The sequence below is a fragment of the Dipteris shenzhenensis genome, chromosome 18, assembly GCF_047967505.1.
Source record: "Dipteris shenzhenensis isolate YYH24624 ecotype China chromosome 18, Dip_SZ_1.0, whole genome shotgun sequence".
In the NCBI taxonomy this organism is placed as follows: domain Eukaryota; kingdom Viridiplantae; phylum Streptophyta; class Polypodiopsida; order Gleicheniales; family Dipteridaceae; genus Dipteris; species Dipteris shenzhenensis.
In genome coordinates, this window is record NC_141613.1 from 13,052,662 (window position 1) to 13,070,387 (window position 17,726).

The window sequence follows — 17,726 nt, forward strand, 5'->3', positions numbered from 1 at the left end:
TGGCCATCTAGGCTCTCAGGCTTCAGGCCGCACTCTCAGTCCCCTCCTCTCAGCCCGTCTTCCCTCCTCTCACTGCTCATGGCCCCCCTCTCAGCTGAGTCTCAGCTGAGAGGCTCAACCTTCCCCTTTCTCTCCCTCAAGGCAGAGCGAGAGACATGATAGACACGCCAGCGGGTTGATGCACATATCAGGCCTTCCCGACATATTCATGAGATTGGAGGCATGGCTGATGGCGGTGACAATGGCACTCATTCTATGTAGGCCCACAGCTAGGAGGCCACAACGGACCATACATACCCAACCGTTGCTAGCACTCTATCATAGGTTTTATGCCACTGGAGCCTACCAAGCCCATCCTCCCTTCCATTGGACATGATTTTGGCATAACATTGGAGTCCTCACCGGTCTCAGTAGCCTCCGTTGTAGGTAGATGATGGGGTGCCTCGACCCAGGATGACTGTAGAGAGCTCAGAGTGCGTCCCCGTGGAGATTTTCCTTGGGACCTTGGATGGGGGAGAGTTCCGTCAGAGGATTGAGGTCTATGGACTTCCAAGCCAGTGTCTCCGATGGAGATAGATGGATCATTTGGCATAGGCTTGCTCTCGGGGGCTGTCGAGCCCCCCTTCCTCAAGCTAAACTAGAGCAACAGAGAGCCCCTCGGGCGGACAAAGCTAAGTGTCTCCCCATGCTGAGACCCCTTGGATGGAGCCGTCTGAGCAGGCGTGGACTAGGGTGGAGAAGAAGAATCCTAGCAAGAAGGCCATGAAGAACCGTAGGCAACGTGCTAGTCTCAGACATTGGGCGACAATAGAGAGAGCAACAACGTTCCCTTCTTAGAGGGAGAGGCAAATGGGTCCCCCACAAGACATCCCCATATTCCTAAGGGTGAGGTTTTCTTCGACCTCCTAGCGGACCCTCCAATGGTATAGGCCTAGAGTTTTCAGTCTTTTGAACCTTGCCATGCCTCAAGGGAGGCCATAGCCGTGCTCCCCCCTTGGTGTCCACTCTCCTCTGCACCTCCACCCTCTCGTGTAACCCTCACCTCTTGCCCCCTGCCTACCTCGTCTTTGGCTCCCCTTCCTCCCCTTCCCACTACAGTGGTCCCCTCTTCTTGCTCTCCCAGGTTTGGAAGGTAGGCATTGAGGCCGCCGTTGCCTCTGGTGCGCTGTCGCACGGATGAGGATTATTCCCCTTCCTGATATCAGTATCGGATATTAGCCGCCATCGTCCCTGCTTCCCGGGAGGGGTTGGAGGTGTGGCCCCTGCCGTAGGCCGGAGTGGAGGGGTTTACATTTTAGTCTCCTAGGTTGTGGCCCTAGATGTTTTTGATTTGGAAGAGCTTACCACTAGATGGTTAGTTTGGATGGATTTCCGCATGGGTGAGTCCAGGATGTGGATCTTGAGCGTATACGTCCTTGCTTTTAGATAGCACCACCCGGCCTTTTGGAGGCGGTTGATGGAGTGCCTCCTCGACATTGACTATTGGATTGTTGGAGGTGACTTCAACTCCGTAGCGGAGAGGACTATGCAAGAGCAGTTTATGTTCATGATCAGTGGTCAAGATCCACCTCACCGATATCATCCATGACACATATAGGTTTTCTTCAGGAACGCAGCATCCTAGACAATACCTTCACCTTTTGGGAGGCAGTGGATTGGGCTCGGGAGGAGTCTCAGCCTATAGCAATCCTTCTTCTGGATTTTGAGAAGGCCTAAGACATGGTGTAGTGGTTCTTTCTGGAGGGCACTATGCAAAGGATGGGCTTCAGCATGCTATTTTGCCCCACCACAATCACTCATTTATAAAATCAACAGTAACATATCTCGAGAAAGACGCCTTCATGCATTTAGGGGATGACATAATGAACTTCTCCAAAGAGAAAACAATTATCCTTGCAGGAGATTTTAATGCACGAACAAGGTCAATGCAAGGCATCATAACAATGGAGGGGAAAGATCCCATATGGATGGATGAGGTAGAAGAGGAGAGCGAAGTAAAAGGACGCTAAAGGATGCGGGGAAATTACTCATATGGGAAAGAAACTCCTCACGGTATGTGGATGTTTTGGGCTGCAAATATGCTGTGGCACATCAAATTTTCAAAATACAGGAGGATTCACATGCAAGACAGCTCAAGGGTCAAGTGCGGATGATTATGCGATCACAAATTCAAATTCAAAGCACATGATTGACTATATCAAAATTGAGGAGGAGCCTCTTGAATTGGATCATAGGGCAATATCTATAGGCAGACAGGGGACAAGTAATGATGTGGAAAACAAACAGAAGGATACTGCACACCCCAGGTTTAGAATGGATTTCAAAAAAGCCCATATTTATGAAAGAGAGATAGAGGAGGCATTGTCAAAAGGGAACATGTCTCTATATGCAATGAAATGAGTAAGTACGTAACAGATATGCTGCTGTTAACAGCCCATAAATGCTTCACTAAAGGCAAGGGGAGAAGCAAGGGAATGTCATGTAATCACTGGTATGACCAGGATTGTAAAGATGCAAATAGAGAATGGACGACAGCAACCACAACTGAAAAGGAGGACAAAGCTCAAATATATAAGCAAGTGGTAAGGATCAAAAAACGACTATTTCTCAAGAGCAAGCAGCTTGAAAGCTTTGATGAACTGAAACAAAATCCAGAGTTTTTCCAGAAATTGCATGGCAGCAAACCCCAAGAAATGAAGGCAAAATGGGAGGACATGATACAATTTGTCAAAAGCCTATACGAAAGAGATGGGGAAGAAAAGATGAATAAAAAATTTACTGTCAAAGCAACAAATGGAGTCATAATAAAGGAAAAGGCATGAAGAAGCTTGCCAATAGGAAGGCTGAAGACACGCAAGGGCTAGGAGCAGAAATGTTGACATGGGGAGGCAAAAAGACAAAGAAAATGCTTACCAAGCGAATGAATATGGCACTAGAAGAAGAATTCCCATCAGACTGGCAACTTAGTAGGATTGCACTGATCCATAAAGGGGGCGGTAGTGAGATGGCAAAGAATTATCGAACAATTATGGTGAGCAGCCTAATGGCAAAGCTCCATGGCACTATTCTTGAGCAAAGAATCAGCAAATGGGCAGAGGAACAAGGAGTCAGAGCACCATCCCAAGCAGGGTTCTGCCCGAGACACTCAACGGTTGATCATCTGGTTGCCATAAGGGCTGCAACTGAAGGAGTTAAGCATAGGAAAGAGGCGGTCTACTGTTGTTTTGTAGACTTCAAGAATGGCTTTGATATAGTCCCACGTAGGAAGTTATGGAAAAGATTGGGAAAACTTAAAGTCCCTCAAGAACTTGGAGAAGCCACATACCGACTCTATGAGAAAGTTCTAGCAGAGCTAGCACAAGCACTAGTAGATAGGTCATGCTGCACAGGAAAAGCTGTAATAAGCAGTGACATAGGGGTTAAGCAAGGCTGCCCCCCTCTCACCAACACTTTTCGGTCTCTTTATTGATGATCTGGAGGGTTGGATGAGAATATACAGCAAGGAAGGTGTTCAGATTGTAGGGTATGCTTTGCTAATCAAACACTCAGGCATGCAGATCAACATAGATATGGCAAAGTAATGGTGATCGGAACACGTAATAAAGAAGTGGACGTCACCTTCGAAGGGAAACCCCTGGAAACAGTCAACACATATAAATACCTAGGGCTGGATTTTACAGATAACTACAGGTGGGATGCATGTGTGGAAAGGAGGATTCAGGGAGGTTTGAAGGCTCTGTATACCTTTCAAAATAAATGCAGAAAGTCTCATCTGTGGACTTGGGAAATGAGAAAATTTCTGTAAAAACCATGCTAGTGCAGACAATAATCCTCTACAGATGCCCAGCCTGGGCACCCGGGCTCTCTAGGAAGTACTGGGAATGGATAGAAACTTTGCACAAACGTTTCCTGAAAGGGGAGTTAGGGGTAAAGGCATAGACAACAAAGTTGAGAAGATGGATGCCAGTAGGATACCACGAAAAGCTATGGAAGCTACGCAAATCATGGGATGGCATAAAGAGGGCATGAAATGGATGGGATCATGGGGTATAACAGCTGCTGACATACCAGAAGGTGTGTGTGAAATTAGAGAGATAGTGACGCAGAGAATGCTACAGAAACTATGGCAAAAACCTTTCTACAATCAGCTCGATGGAAAGTTATGAAATGCAAAAATACATCGGGGAAGACATCAATATTCAAAAGAAAGCTAATATGCAAAATCAGAACTAGTTCACATGATCTCGAGGGGTAGGTGGGCAAGACCCAGGATCCCTAGAGAGAAACGTACCTGCGAAATCTGCCCAACAGGGGAGGTCGAAGCTGAGCAGCATGTACTCCTCAGATGTAGAGCCTACGCTCACATCAGAGAAGGGTATGGAGGAAGCATAGACAGTTTGAACAATCTACTGGAGCAACCAGCCAAAAAATTAGGGAGCTACTTGAAGGAGGTCTTGAGACATCATAATAAGGTATCGCGACTAGCACACCAGCTAGTCCAACAGGTACTCAATTCATAAAGGTTGTAATAAGGGATCACTATTACTTGATAGTGATCGCCAGTCCCATAGATCACGAAGGGTCTCACAGTGGACTTTAATACAACCATATCATATCATATCTCCCTATTCCCACCTCTTCTCTCTCTCTCTCTCTCTCTCTCTCTCTCTCAGCACTTGGCTCAAGCCACCTGCAAAAAGCTCTAAAACTGCTTGAAAAGAGAAACCTATCCTTTGCATTGTGCCCTCTAAGAAGTCCAAATCCACACTGTCGTAGGCCGTCTCAAAGTTCAAAAGGAGGATGGCGAGAGGCTGCTTCTGTTGCTGTGCCCAATCCATGGCTTTTTAGAAAGGGAAGATATAGTCTAAAACGAGGGCATGCTCCTGTTGTTGAAGGTGTCCTAAAAGGCCAGCCTAAGTCGAGAAAAGCTGAGGCATAGAAGTGGTGAAAGAAGGTGGATGTGAGCCTATTTTCTAAGGGCACTTTTAGGCTGATGCACTCCTCATTTGGGGGCTAACACATGGGACATTGACTTATCCAACACCCTTGGGATAAGCCCAGGTAGAGGATGTACCTCATTCACACTAGGATGGCCTACAGTACTTTAAGCATCTAAAGAAATGGGCCTGTAGCCTGCCTATAACCTTCAAAGTTTGAAGGTATATATTGAGTGGAGTCAGCTCGAGTTAAATAGCTGGGACCTGATGTCTATATAAGGAGGAGAGGGCATTGTTTATGTTATGACCATTCAATAACTCGGTAGGACTTATACTATTTGGACATGGTGAATCGTATGTTGTGGAGGGGTCACCTATTCTATGAAAGGAGAGATTCTTTCATAAGATATGGGCTATGCACTCTTGGATCCGATTGCTTTTTAAAGTTGAGATGTGGAGGAGGTGAGCTTGTTGTCAGCGTAATGTAAATCGTAGGAGAAGGTATTCGATGAAATGATCTTGTATGAATCCTGTTAGGCAAGGTGTCCTTGTCCATTTAAGTTGTACTTTTTATCCTTTTGATCTCTCTTCAATGTATTCTTGATTAAAGTTCAAGGTAGTCTTTATAACATTCTGATAGGTGCTTAGTTAGGTTTACTTTGTATTTTGCAGTGCTATGCATTCAGCTACTGTTGCTATTCATCCACTTGTAATTGCTGGCTGGTAAGGTCTCATGACATGCAATTCTTCTTATTTTCGTGGTACATGCAGTTCTGAAATCCAGAATTGTTTTGTCACGTCTGATATGGCATGCTGTAGGTGTGGCTTAACAACTACTGCGTTCAACCTTCTTCCTGTTGGTTGCTTAGATGGAGGGAGGGCAATGCAGGTATAAAAATGATGGCGGAGTCTTTACACACATGTTTTTCATATGATCCTTCCTGAAATGTCTTGCATTTGTCCTGCAATCTTGATACTCTCTTGATCTATTACTTTAAACTCTCTATTAGGCGTATATTTATGTGTGTGGCATTCAGCAACGATTGGACCCTGACACTGAATGGGATGCATTGCCAGCAGTCATTTTCAAGTTATGATTTGAAGCTTTGCAAACAGAATTCCATGATGTGATGGCCAGACACATCTTGTATTTGTGTATAATACTCAGGTGAAAGGTGGGTATTTAAAATTTTAGTGGGCGTGAATCTTGCACGATCTATGTCCAAATGGTTCCTGGTGCCTACCCTCAGAATGGGCTTGCAAGCCTGACTCATGAAGGATTTTGTTCATTGGCTCCGTACACATGTTATGTCACAGTGATCCTACCTGCATGTGGGAGTCCTCCTTTTCCATCTCTCCCCTGCTTCTTATTTGATGGAGTGAAAGAAACTGCAAAATGAAGAGCTGATTAACTTTTGAATGACGCCATTTGCTAGGGAATGTAATTTGGCCAGGTATAGCCTTCTAAAAGCTGTATGGTGATTTGTGAATATGCACGTACAGAACTGGGAAATGTACTGTGATGAAAACATCAGACTCCATGGTTCCTGCACGATTGACAGACTTAAGTGCAGAGATAATCTACACGAGGGCTATTTTCTTATGTTGTGGTACATATTTAGAAGTTGCTGACCTTTTTTTTGTTGACCCAGTTATATACAGAGTTTCGCCTCTTTGCAAAGGCCTTAGCTAGCCATGAGAGTTTGTGTAATCTCCAAGAGAACGTAGCCCCACGCACGCACGCACGCATAGAGAGAGAGAGAGAGAGAGAGAGAGAGAGAGAGAGAGAGAGAGACGTCCGTAGGAGGCTTCACGGGCCTATGGGACAAAGTACGGAATCAAGTAACTCATATAGACGACTGTGGGCTGAGGAAAAGGGCTCACTAACTAAGGCCCTTGCTGAGTACTAAAATGCTATACTAGTACAAAATAGCAAAAAAGTAGCAAAATAGCATGAGGGTGGCATGAAAAAATCAATTGCCTAGAGCTAGAGTCCCAAGTGCATGAACCGGCTCCACGTATCCAGGCTCCATAGTGGCTCTCTGATGAGATGCAAAGAGCTCACGTATCTGTATCTGTCGGGTTGTCTCCCGTGGTGGTGGAGGGCATGGTCTCCTCGATCTCTGGATCCGATGGGCTATGTCAAGGGTGATGCCTCGCCTCGGTCGATCTCCCCTAAGGAGAGCTGAAATAGGTCGAAGCTCAATCGTGTGTGCTCTGGTCGCCTGTCACATGGTGTACGGTCTCTGTGTCCCTCGCCTAGCAGTGCTGTGTCGGCTCTCTCCACCGATCCATATATCTCTCATGCCGGCTAGCTCCTCCTCCTCCTCCACTACCCCAGAGTGCCCTAGAGCTGAGTCAAATGCATAGAAATCCATGACCTGTCTTTGTGCTCAGTCTACCTCAGTACCTTGTGGTGCGGTGGTCCCATCCTGTTGCTCTCTGATATGTCATAGTAGTGTCTCCCTGTGTCGTTGCATCTCCATCAAGTAGCGCCCAATACAGACCTGGTTCGGAAGTGGATCAGCCGTGAGAGTGGGCCAAAGCCGTGCCTCTCCTGAAAAAGGCAATGGTAGCGCCCTTGGATCTCATAGTAGGCAGGGAAGACACATAGAAAGTTCTCCTTTGTCTCCACCGCCCCCATTGTGCACAACTTGCAAGTTTGTTGCTCTCTGGGTATGCGTGCTACTCTCCCTGCTTCGATCCTCAGCTGATAGGATGAGACCCGCATTTGTTCGATGGCAATCCTCAGTGCGTGTGAGACTCCTTTGTCCTCGAGATACTGAGGTCTGATGATGAGCCCATCCTTCGATACTCTCATATTATGATCATAGTAGAGCTGGGTCTTGGTGGGGAACTCTTGGTCCCACTCCCAAGTGCGAGATGTGTGGAGTTGGAACTGTATGATGCGGTTAATCTCATCCCGTGGGATCAACTCGGGCGGTGCATCCATGCTATACTGAAACGGGGAAAGTCGATCCATCTGAATGCCGTGACTGGCAAACCATGCGGTGATGCGTGCAAACCATGCTGTACCTACCCCACTCTCTGCTAGTCGTATTGAGGACTCTAGTGCCAGCCTTGGAAGTCTCTCGCGAGGTAAGTCCCAAACTCTGTGGAGGAAGTCACTCTCTGAAAAATGGCATCAACCTGGGGATGGGTCATGGCAAACTCTGCTTGTACTATCTGATGGGGGACCGAGGGCTTACTCCAAATCATCCTAGAGCCCATAATCACCACCTGTAGCCGCTCAAATCTCCTCCATTCTGCTGCTTAAAGATCACACCCCCAAAAAGGTGCCGCATACATGGTAGTCGGCCTCACTAGATTGTTGAAAAGCCAACACTTCGTTGGTGGATCTTGGAAGTGCGCCTGGAAGCATTGTCGCTCTTGTCGGGCCAAAGCACCGTGCCCTCGTGTGAGTCATGCTCTGGTTGGATGGGTCATCGTGAAAATTGGCCTTGTGAAAACTGCACCCAAGTATGTGTAGGATTGAACAATCTCCACTGGCTGACTCTGGTATGTAAAGCTATGTCGGTGAAGCATTGTGTAAGAGGTGTTGAAGATCATGACCTTGTTTTCCCAAGGTTAACCATTAGGTCTCTCACTCCGCAGAACACCTCTAGGGCATCTAGATGTCTCTGTAGTCCCTTTGCCGAAGATGCCAGGAGGACTATGTCATCTGTGTATAGTAGAATTTGTATCATCAAGTCTGCTAGTTGTGCTCCCTCGCCTCCTAGACGGTCTATGAAAGATGTAATCTCATCAATGTAGAGCCCGAAGAGAGTCTGTGAGAGAGCTTCACTCTGATCGTGCTCTCAACCCAGTCTGATAGGCCTCCTGGGACACCAACTCTCCCTCTGACAGACTCGTATAGGCTCACCACTCCCCAGATCAGACCCTCTGGAATCTGCATATCCTGTAGTCTCCTGATTATGCGGGATTGTGGGACAATGTCGAAGGCCTTTCGAAAGTCTACAAAACAAGCGTAGACTTTCTGGCGTCTCGACCTTGCCTTCTCAATGATAGTCCTCAAGGTGAAGATGTGGTTTAGTGTGGAGTGCTGTCTCCGAAAACTTGCCTGCCCTAGAGCACGCTGCCCATGTGCCTCTATATGGCTGTTGATCTCCCTCTCCAGCATCGATCCATAGATCTTGGCCAGCGTGTGGCCAATCATGAGAGTGTGATATTTCCCAATATCCATGGGGTCACGTGCCTCGTGTATCGGTACTATGGTGGTGATACTCCATGAGGATGGGAAGCCATGACATATGGTGTGGTTGAACATTTGTGCTAGTACTGGAGCCAAAACCTCCTGTCCATGATCGAAATGTTCAGTCCATAGCCCCTCATGGTTCTGTGCTCTCTGGTTATGAAGCTGGCTGAGTGCAGTCCGCACATTCTGTGTAGTGAACAAGTGGCAAGTGGTGGACTTGGGCATAGTGGACATATCAGGTGGTGCCTGCATTGGGACGTCATAAAGAGAGCATGCATAAGTGTGCCAAACACCTGGGTCTGTGATGGGTATAGGTGACTTCCCCTTCGATAGAAGCCCCCAGCCAATGGTGGGATTCCCCCCTCGAAATGAACTGGTCACCTCATCCATTCTGTGGGTGAAGAAGGCTTGCCGCTTATGCCGTGTCAGTCGCCGTGAGATCCGTTGTGCCTCGGGTGATGTCAAGTGGCCAAGGGCTCGGTCACGTGTGAGGTGAGCTCTCATCTGTCTGCACTCATCATCATACCAAGGATTCTGTGGCATCTACCCTAGTGAGGCACGTGTAGATCGAGTCATGGGGAAAGACGTGGTGGCTGCGTCCACGACTACTGTGGCAAGGGTGTTTGAGGCGTGGGCGAGGTCTACATCATCTCCAAGTAGTAGGGCTGGAAGTCCCTTCGCCAGGTTGCTCACATAGATGGGGTCCAGGGCACGATCAAAGTGAACCTGTACTCAAGTGGGCGTGGGGGGGACCCTCCTTGAGACTCGCATAGTGGTAGAGATACAAAAGGCTAAGTACAAGTGATCAGCACCGAGTGGGGGAGGGGGCACAATAAAGTTAAATATCCATGAGGTAAAGGCCAAGGGACCCAATAGGTAGTCCACTGTGCTTGTCCCCGGCCATGCGGGAAACAAGTGAGACCACCGGATGATGGCCATCTCTGTAGACCATTGTAAATGATGAAATCATGAGCAGCCCCTAGCTCAAGTAGATGTCGTTCATACTCTTTCACCTGTGGTGCATTTGCAAAGTGTCTCACTATCCCGAGCTCAGCTGCATCTAGTTCTGGTACTATGAGGGAATCCGATGCAAAGTCCAGTAGGCCCACCTGCCTGTTCCCTGTGCGTGCATTGAAGTCACCAAGGAGGATGTCCCCCTTCCTGGAGAATTCAGTGATATCATCTTGAATCGACTCATACGGGTTGCGCCCTTCTGTGGTGACCTCACGTGCATAGGATGAAGTATTTGGGGGAAAATAACACACTGCTATGAGGATCGGTCGTGCGTTTGGTAGCTGGACTTGTATCTACATGTGTCGCGCATGCTCCTCTCTCCGTGCCATTGATATGAGAGGTCTCATGTGTGATCTAAAGAGGATAGCCACTCCCCCCAAACCCTGCATGCCAGTGTCTCTCCTTGTCTCCTTCCTATGAGAGGACTCCCGTGTATGTCTCTGTCAGTGTATGTCTCCAAGAAACCACCCGGATCAGACCAGAGTGTGCCATTGCAATTCCACATTGCAATTCTCAGTCCACTTTGTGTCCCATTGGCCCGACACCGTCATAATTCACCCTCTTCTTTCTCTTCCTTTTCTTCCTTCTTCCCCTGGTCCTGATCTCCTCCCTCTCGGGGATGATCACCCTACCATCGCTGTATGCAGCTCATTTCCCTGCTTCTCTCGTTGCCATGACGTGTACCATACCTTCCCTCCGGTGTTCCTGCCGTAGGAGGGTGAGGTCATCGTCCACGTAGATCCGGGTTCCGTTCAAGGTCACCCTCGTGCTCATGAGGGTCTTCCTATCCATGGCTGTTCAGAGCTTCATCACAAGTGGCCTTGTGGGTGCATCGGGCTTGCCAACTCTCCAAGCTGTCTTACATGTCAGGTTTTTGGTGAACAAAGCAATTGCATCTGTCATAGGAGTATCTCCTACTGTGAGACATTCGGACTAAAACATTTAGGACTTTACTGTTTCTCCTTTTATCCTCCTCTAGAGCATCTGAAAGGAACTCTTTTTTGGGGACAGCAGTACCTTTCTTGACCACATCTCTCCATTCCAAGATTGCAGCCTCTCCTTTCTTGATTTTCTGGGTGAATTCAGCATGTTTGCCCTTCAGTGTCTTGCAAAAATGCCAAGTCTCTTCTGAGTTTTTCATTCTCAGATTTCAGTTCATCTATGATCTTGCATCCTTCTTCTGAAAGTTCCCTTTGCCCCCTTGAGCTGCTTCATTTGTTCCCTAATGATGTTCAGCTCCTCGTGTGGGGATGGCTGAAGCTGCCCTTCATCTCCATGTGTATTTGCCTTCAATTTTACATTCTCGTCTTGGAGACTAATCACCTGAGCTTCCAAGCTCTCTATCTTGGATGTAAGAGAAAGAGAGAGAGAGAGAGAGAGAGAGAGAGAGATGTATTAACATCTGCGGGAGGCCTCGCAGGAGCCTATGAGATAGTACAAAACCAAAAAGTAACTCATACAAGCCGTTGTGGGCTGAACCAAAGGCCTCACTAAGGTCCTTGCTTAATGCTAAAGTGCTAAGCTAGTAACAACAAAATAGCAAAGTAGCATCAGGTGCTCAAGGTTAATGCCCCGAGTACATGCAAAGCTCCATGTATCCAAGCACCATGGTGGCTCTCTGATGAGACGCAAAGAGCTCTCGTATTTGTGTCTGTCGAGTTGTCTCTTAAGGTGGCAGAGGACGTGGTGGTCTTCTTAATCTTTGTATCTGATGGGCTACGTCAAGGGTGACGGCTCGTCTCTAGTGGTCTCCTCTGAGGAGGGTTAAGATAGACCGGACTTTGATTGTGTGTGGTCTGGTCACTCTTCGCGCCGCATGGGTTTGTGCGCCTCTCGTCCGACAGCATCGCGGCGAAGGCTGTCATTGCTAATCCATGATGCCCTCATCTCATCTAGCTGCTCTTCCTCAACTCCCCTGGAGCTAACTCATATGTATAGAAGTCTGTGCTCTGTCGACCTTAGTATCCTATGGCATCACCCCCTGCTGCTCTTTGGCCTATCGCATCAGTGTATCTTTGCGTTGTCGCATCTCAATCAGATAGAGCCCAATGCAAACCTAGTCTGGAAAATGGATTAGTCGTGTAAGCGGACCAAAGCCATGCCCATCTTAAAAGAGGTAGTGATACCGTCCTCGGATCTCATAATAGAGGTAGTGATATCGTTCCCGGATCTCATAATAGATTGGACAAATACACACTACGATCCCGTCTGTGTCGGGGGCTTGCAGGGTGATCACCTGTGCGGTTTGCCTGGAAAAATTGTGTGATCATGCTCTGGGAGGAGTTTGGCAGCGAGTCTTGTCCCTGTCTCTATGATTTGAGCAAGTGCTCCGGTGTCTAAATGAAGGCAGCCAAACTTCGTTGGTCTTGGAAGTCGAGGAAGCGGGAGAGGAGCCCGAAGCTATCTCTAAAGAGAGAGTAAAAGCATCCTCAAATCTCGTAGTATAGTGGACATCTAAAGGTGAAATGTTCCTCTGACTCAATCCCCTGTAGATCACACAAAGTACATATGCACCTCTTCCTGGGCACTCCCTCAACTCATCCATTCTCAATGTGAAGTCGATGCGAAGAAACCCGAAACTGCCCGATAGAGATCCTCAATGAATGGGGGAGGTGAATCCGAGTATGTCCAAGAGGAACAATGTAGGCAATGGTCTCCAAGCTTCATCCGAAGTTCACTCGGATAGGTCCGGAATGTGTGTATTTGCAGGATGTGCTTGCTTATGACCTGGTTGACCTCGTGATACTTAAGTGGGAGAAACGACATGTCAATGCTGTACTAAAAAGGGAAAAGCTTGTCCATGTGTAGCGCCAATCTCTCAAACCACTTGCCTCTGTGTGTGTGTACCAGCTTCTTTGGTCATCCCTAGTTGCTAGGGCCATAGAGGAGGAAAATGTTAACTATGGCAATCTACGACATCCTAAAACACAGTCCCCATACACTCTAACACGATATAGGTACGCGATGGACATGGAATGCTGCATTGAGCTGTAGTAGGGGTGATCCAAACTCTTTCTGGATAATCTGATGGGAAACTAACAGCTTACTGCAAATCCTGTGTGACGACTTGAGCACCTTGAGATGCTCCACCTGAGCCCACTCTGCATCTGAGAGATCCGGCCCCCAGCAAGGCTTGCCATACATCCTAGCTAGTCGGACCAAGAAGTTGAATAGGAGGACCTTGGTCCGGGGGTCCTAAAGGTGCGAGTGGAAGCACTACCTCTCAAACCTGGCTAAGGAGGCATATCCTTTGCTGAGACGAGCCTGCATAGCTGGTCTCATCGTAACAATAGGGCTAGAAAAGAGAACCCCGAGGCATGTATAAGATGAGGCATCCTCAACTGACGATCCATCAAAGGTGAAAGGAGGCATAATATCATCCGAACCTGCATAGCTGGTCTCATCGTAAAAATAGGGCTAGAAAAGAGAACCCCAATGTATGCATAAGATGAGACAATCTCACCGGCGATCCATCAAAGGTGAACTCCTCCACAAAAGGACTGCAGTGCATCTAAATATCTCTGAAGGTCCTCTACAGAGGAGGATAAAAGCACCACGTCATTTGCATACACAGAGATCTGAATCAGGGTCCTAGCGAGAGAGCATCCAGCCCCTCCTAGCCATAAAGGTCTCCAACTCTTCTATGTAGCGAAAGAGGACAACCTTGTTTGACTCCAATAGTACTCATAATCTCATTTGTCCATCTAGCCCTTGTACGGACTTTGCGTGAGACCCGCTTGTAAAGTGCCATGACAACCCAAATGATCTTCTAATCATAACCCATATCCTGCAATCATCTAATGAGGCAGGCTCGCGGTACGGTATCGAAGGCTTTGTGGAAAATCCACAAAGCAGCAATAGACGGTCTGCTTTCGTGCCCAGGCCTCCTTGATGATACATCTGAGTGTGAGTGTATGATCTATGGTTCCGTGGTCACGTCGGAACCCAGCTTGCCCCTTTGCTCTAAACCCCCACATCTTTGCAAACCAGCTAGCCTCGGTATCAAGTACTGATGCATAGATCCTGGACATAAGATGCCCAATCATGATGGTCTTGTAGTTCGTTGGATTCATGGGATCCCCTACCTTGTGAATAGGTGAAATGGTGTTAAGGGTCCAATTGCGTGGAAAGTCAAGACAAATAGCTTCATTAAAGAGCTTTGCTAGGATTGGGGCTAGGATATTAATCCCATATGCAATGAATTCAGTGCATAAAACTTCATGATCTTTTGCTCGTCCATTATGAAGCTTCATCATGGCGTCCTTAACACCACCCTTAGTGAAAAGGCTGTAGGAGGTGGGACGAGCTGAGTGTGGGAGGTCAGGGACGGGCTAGTCTGGGATTGATATAAAGTGCGTGCATAGGTGTGCCAAACTTGAGTATTTGTGAGGGGTGAGGGGCATCGTCGCTCAAGGAATCTCCTCCAAAAATATTCGGAGTTGTTGCTAAACAGGGTGTTCAGTAACTCCTCATTGCGGCAGATAAAAGCTTGCTTCTTTCAGTGGACGAGGCGGCGATACTCATGCATTGTCACTAGTTCGGTCGGAAGATTGTGTTTGGTCTCGAATCTGAGTTGACGGCGAAGCGCTTCACACTCATCATCGTAGCAGCTATTGCAAGGGACGTACCCAAGAGGTGGTGGACGGAAAGGCATGAAGCATAGCCTCGTGAAGTGAGCGAGTGATCAAAGCTGCACGGTCTTCTAGAAGGGGTATGAAATCGATATATGTGAGCAATGTATAGAGCCAAGCAGAGTAGATAGGTGAAAGGCTGTAGTCAAGTGTATGTTGTGATAAGTGGTATGAGTGATTGGTGGTGTGTGGTACCGCGAGATGGGGAGTAGAGATATGAAAGAGAAGGTACATGTCGTCTGCTTCTGGAAGAGGTGGTGCAACCATGAAATCAGCGATGCGAGAAGCAAAGGCAGGGGATCCCATGATGTAGTCGACCACACTAGAGCCCCCCACATGGGGAAAGCAAGTGAAGCCACCCACCCAAGGAGGGCCATTGGCTGAGACCATTGTTGATAATGAGATCATGCATCCTCCCCAAATCTAGTAGTGCATGTCCATAAGATGTGACCGGGGCCTGCCTATCAACTGAGACTCGTGGCATACCTACACCATCCAAGTCAATGTCCAACAGTAAGATAGAATCATCTTAGAAATCAAGGAGTGGCACCTGATGCACCCCTGTCCTCGCGTTGATGTCACCAACGAGAAGAACTTCTTGCGGCTTGACAAGTTCACAATGTCTGAATATAGTGATGTGTAAGGTGATATCTCAGTCTCATCTTGGATATCTCGAGCAAAATGGGAAGTCTTAGGTGGGAAGTAGCATACTGCAATGAACAAGTCCTGGCTATCTGTGCGGCGAATCCGGATCGAGAGAAATCTTGAATGGATGTCTCTCTTCTCCACCAAAATCGCCCCGAATAGAGATGATCTGTAAAATAATGCCACTCCTCCTGAGCCTTGTACCCCACCTATATCTATCATCTCATTTGTATAAGCAGTCTCCCAAGTGTACCCGTTGACAACTAGTAGTGGGCGTTGTGGACTCTTGATGTGTCTTTGTGTAAAAGACTATGTCTCGACTTGTAGATGACTCCGACAAACTCCCCGATTCTGACCATAAGGTACCATTATAGTTCCAAATGGTGCTTGGCAGGGTTTCAGTGATCTGAGTCTCACAGACCCCGCCCCCTAGGTGTGAGCGGGAGCGGTACCCTATGGGGCCGTGTGAGGAGTCGCCCATCTCGTACCATAGCCCACTTCCCCTCCTTGTGGGTCAAATCCTGCTGTTGTATCAGAGAACGCCTCTCCTCGAATTACAAAGGTGTCAAATCCTCATCCATGGAGATTGACGGGTGGTCCCGTAGGGTTGGCCTACGTTGTAATGCTGCCAGTCGAGCTTGAGCATCGTGAAATTTGATGATGAGGGACTGCTTTTGGTTGGGGTTTCTCCCCACTCGCCAAGCTCTCTTGACCGCGTGCTTTGTAACCCCCAAGGTGGTAGCCACAAAAGTAATCACGCCATCAAAGTTCGTGGGAACGAGGGATCCCACGAACTTCGATCGTGAGGGCCTTACTGGCTCTCTGCTGTTGCTGCTCTATGAGAGTGGCTGAGACGGTTGCCATCTGGATGTCTCCTCGATAACAGATTGCATGCTAGCAATTTGTGCCGCCACCACTAGTGTACTCCCGAGGGTGGTACATAAGGCGGTGACCTCGTTTCGAAGCTGTGAAACATCTCGTCTGAGCCCTTGAAGGGGCCTCATCTGCTCTTGGATGACTCGAGCTTGCTCCTGTATAACACGAGCCTGATCCTGAGTGAAGCGGACCTGCTCCTGTGCGAAACGGGCCAGCTCCACCTCACGGGCTCGAATACTGTGCACCACGATGAGGAGAGACTCCCAGGCATCTGGAGGATCGGCTTGTGGAAACTTCGGTCGTCAAGGGATTTGAAACTGGAAGGGACGTGGTACAAAAGTAGAAGGGTGAGGTTGAATAGTCGGTGGTGATTGAATAAAGTGGGTGAGGTAAGATGATGACTGAGGTAGAGGTGAGGTGATACTAGTTTGAGGTGGGAGAGGTGGTTGGCTGTGAGGGAGGGGTGAGAGAAAGGACGAGGAGTAGAGTGGGCCGGGGTAGGTCACCTCGGAAGATGATGGTGACATGAGTGACGAATGTGGTGCTAAATTTGTGATGGCAGGGGATGATGTCGATATCAAGCTGCTTGTGGTAGATATAGCTGAGGTAGTTCTTGTGCATAGCAGTACTATCCACTCTAAGTCCATTGCAGTTGAGTCGCCTATTTACATCCTTGAGCTTTGGCTGTTTCTAGTGATTCTTGTCTTCCTTCTTGTGTTTTTCCTTTTCATCGTCCTTATCTTTCTCTCCTTTTCCCTACCGAATCTAGAGAAAGAAAGAAAGTTTATTAGAGTCTACTAAAGACCGATGGGTCTATGAGACTAGTAGAAAGCCTGATACAACAAGTAGAAAGGGTGGAGCGACTAAGCGAGCATCATCACCCACGCTGAATTCTAAGTCCTAAAAAGTACATATTCATATCATCAATGATGGCATCATAATGATCATCCTCCTCCTCCTCACAGTACGTACATGATAGTTTGGAAGAGTAAACAGCCATACATCAGTTTAAGACTGCGAGTCTTTTGGTTTTGATTTAAACTCTTTGATTAGTGCTACGCCTTCACAGTAAACTGCCCATTTTCCATCCTTTCTGGCAGCCCCGACTTTAGCTAATTCAGTTGCCTTAATCTTGATGAGAATGAGAGAGAGAGAGAGAGAGAGAGAGAGAGAGAGAGAGAGATCTTCAGGAGGCCTCACGGGCCTATGAGACAAAGTATAACATCAGAGCGACATGTTCATACAAGCCGCTATGGGCCGAGGCAAAGGGATCAGTAAGACCCTTTGTCGAGTACTGGACTAAACTAAACTAAACCCAAAAATATATAGAAAGCAAACTCAAAGTCCAAAACTAGGGACAAATAGCAAGATTCGGACCCAGAGTTGGAGTCAGAAGACATAGCCAAT

The 17,726-nt window shown here is 47.7% G+C and overlaps 1 protein-coding gene across 1 annotated transcript in view; it reads left to right on the plus strand.

Annotated features, from left to right (window-relative positions):
• EGY1 (Peptidase M50 family protein) overlaps nucleotides 1-17,726 on the plus strand; it is a 48,051-nt gene that overhangs the window by 20,538 nt on the left and 9,787 nt on the right. Inside the window, exons 6-7 of the mRNA XM_087389871.1 lie at nucleotides 5,610-5,660; nucleotides 5,757-5,826. Coding sequence (XP_087245997.1) covers nucleotides 5,610-5,660; nucleotides 5,757-5,826 — 121 coding nt within the window. The remainder of the gene's footprint in view (nucleotides 1-5,609; nucleotides 5,661-5,756; nucleotides 5,827-17,726) is intronic.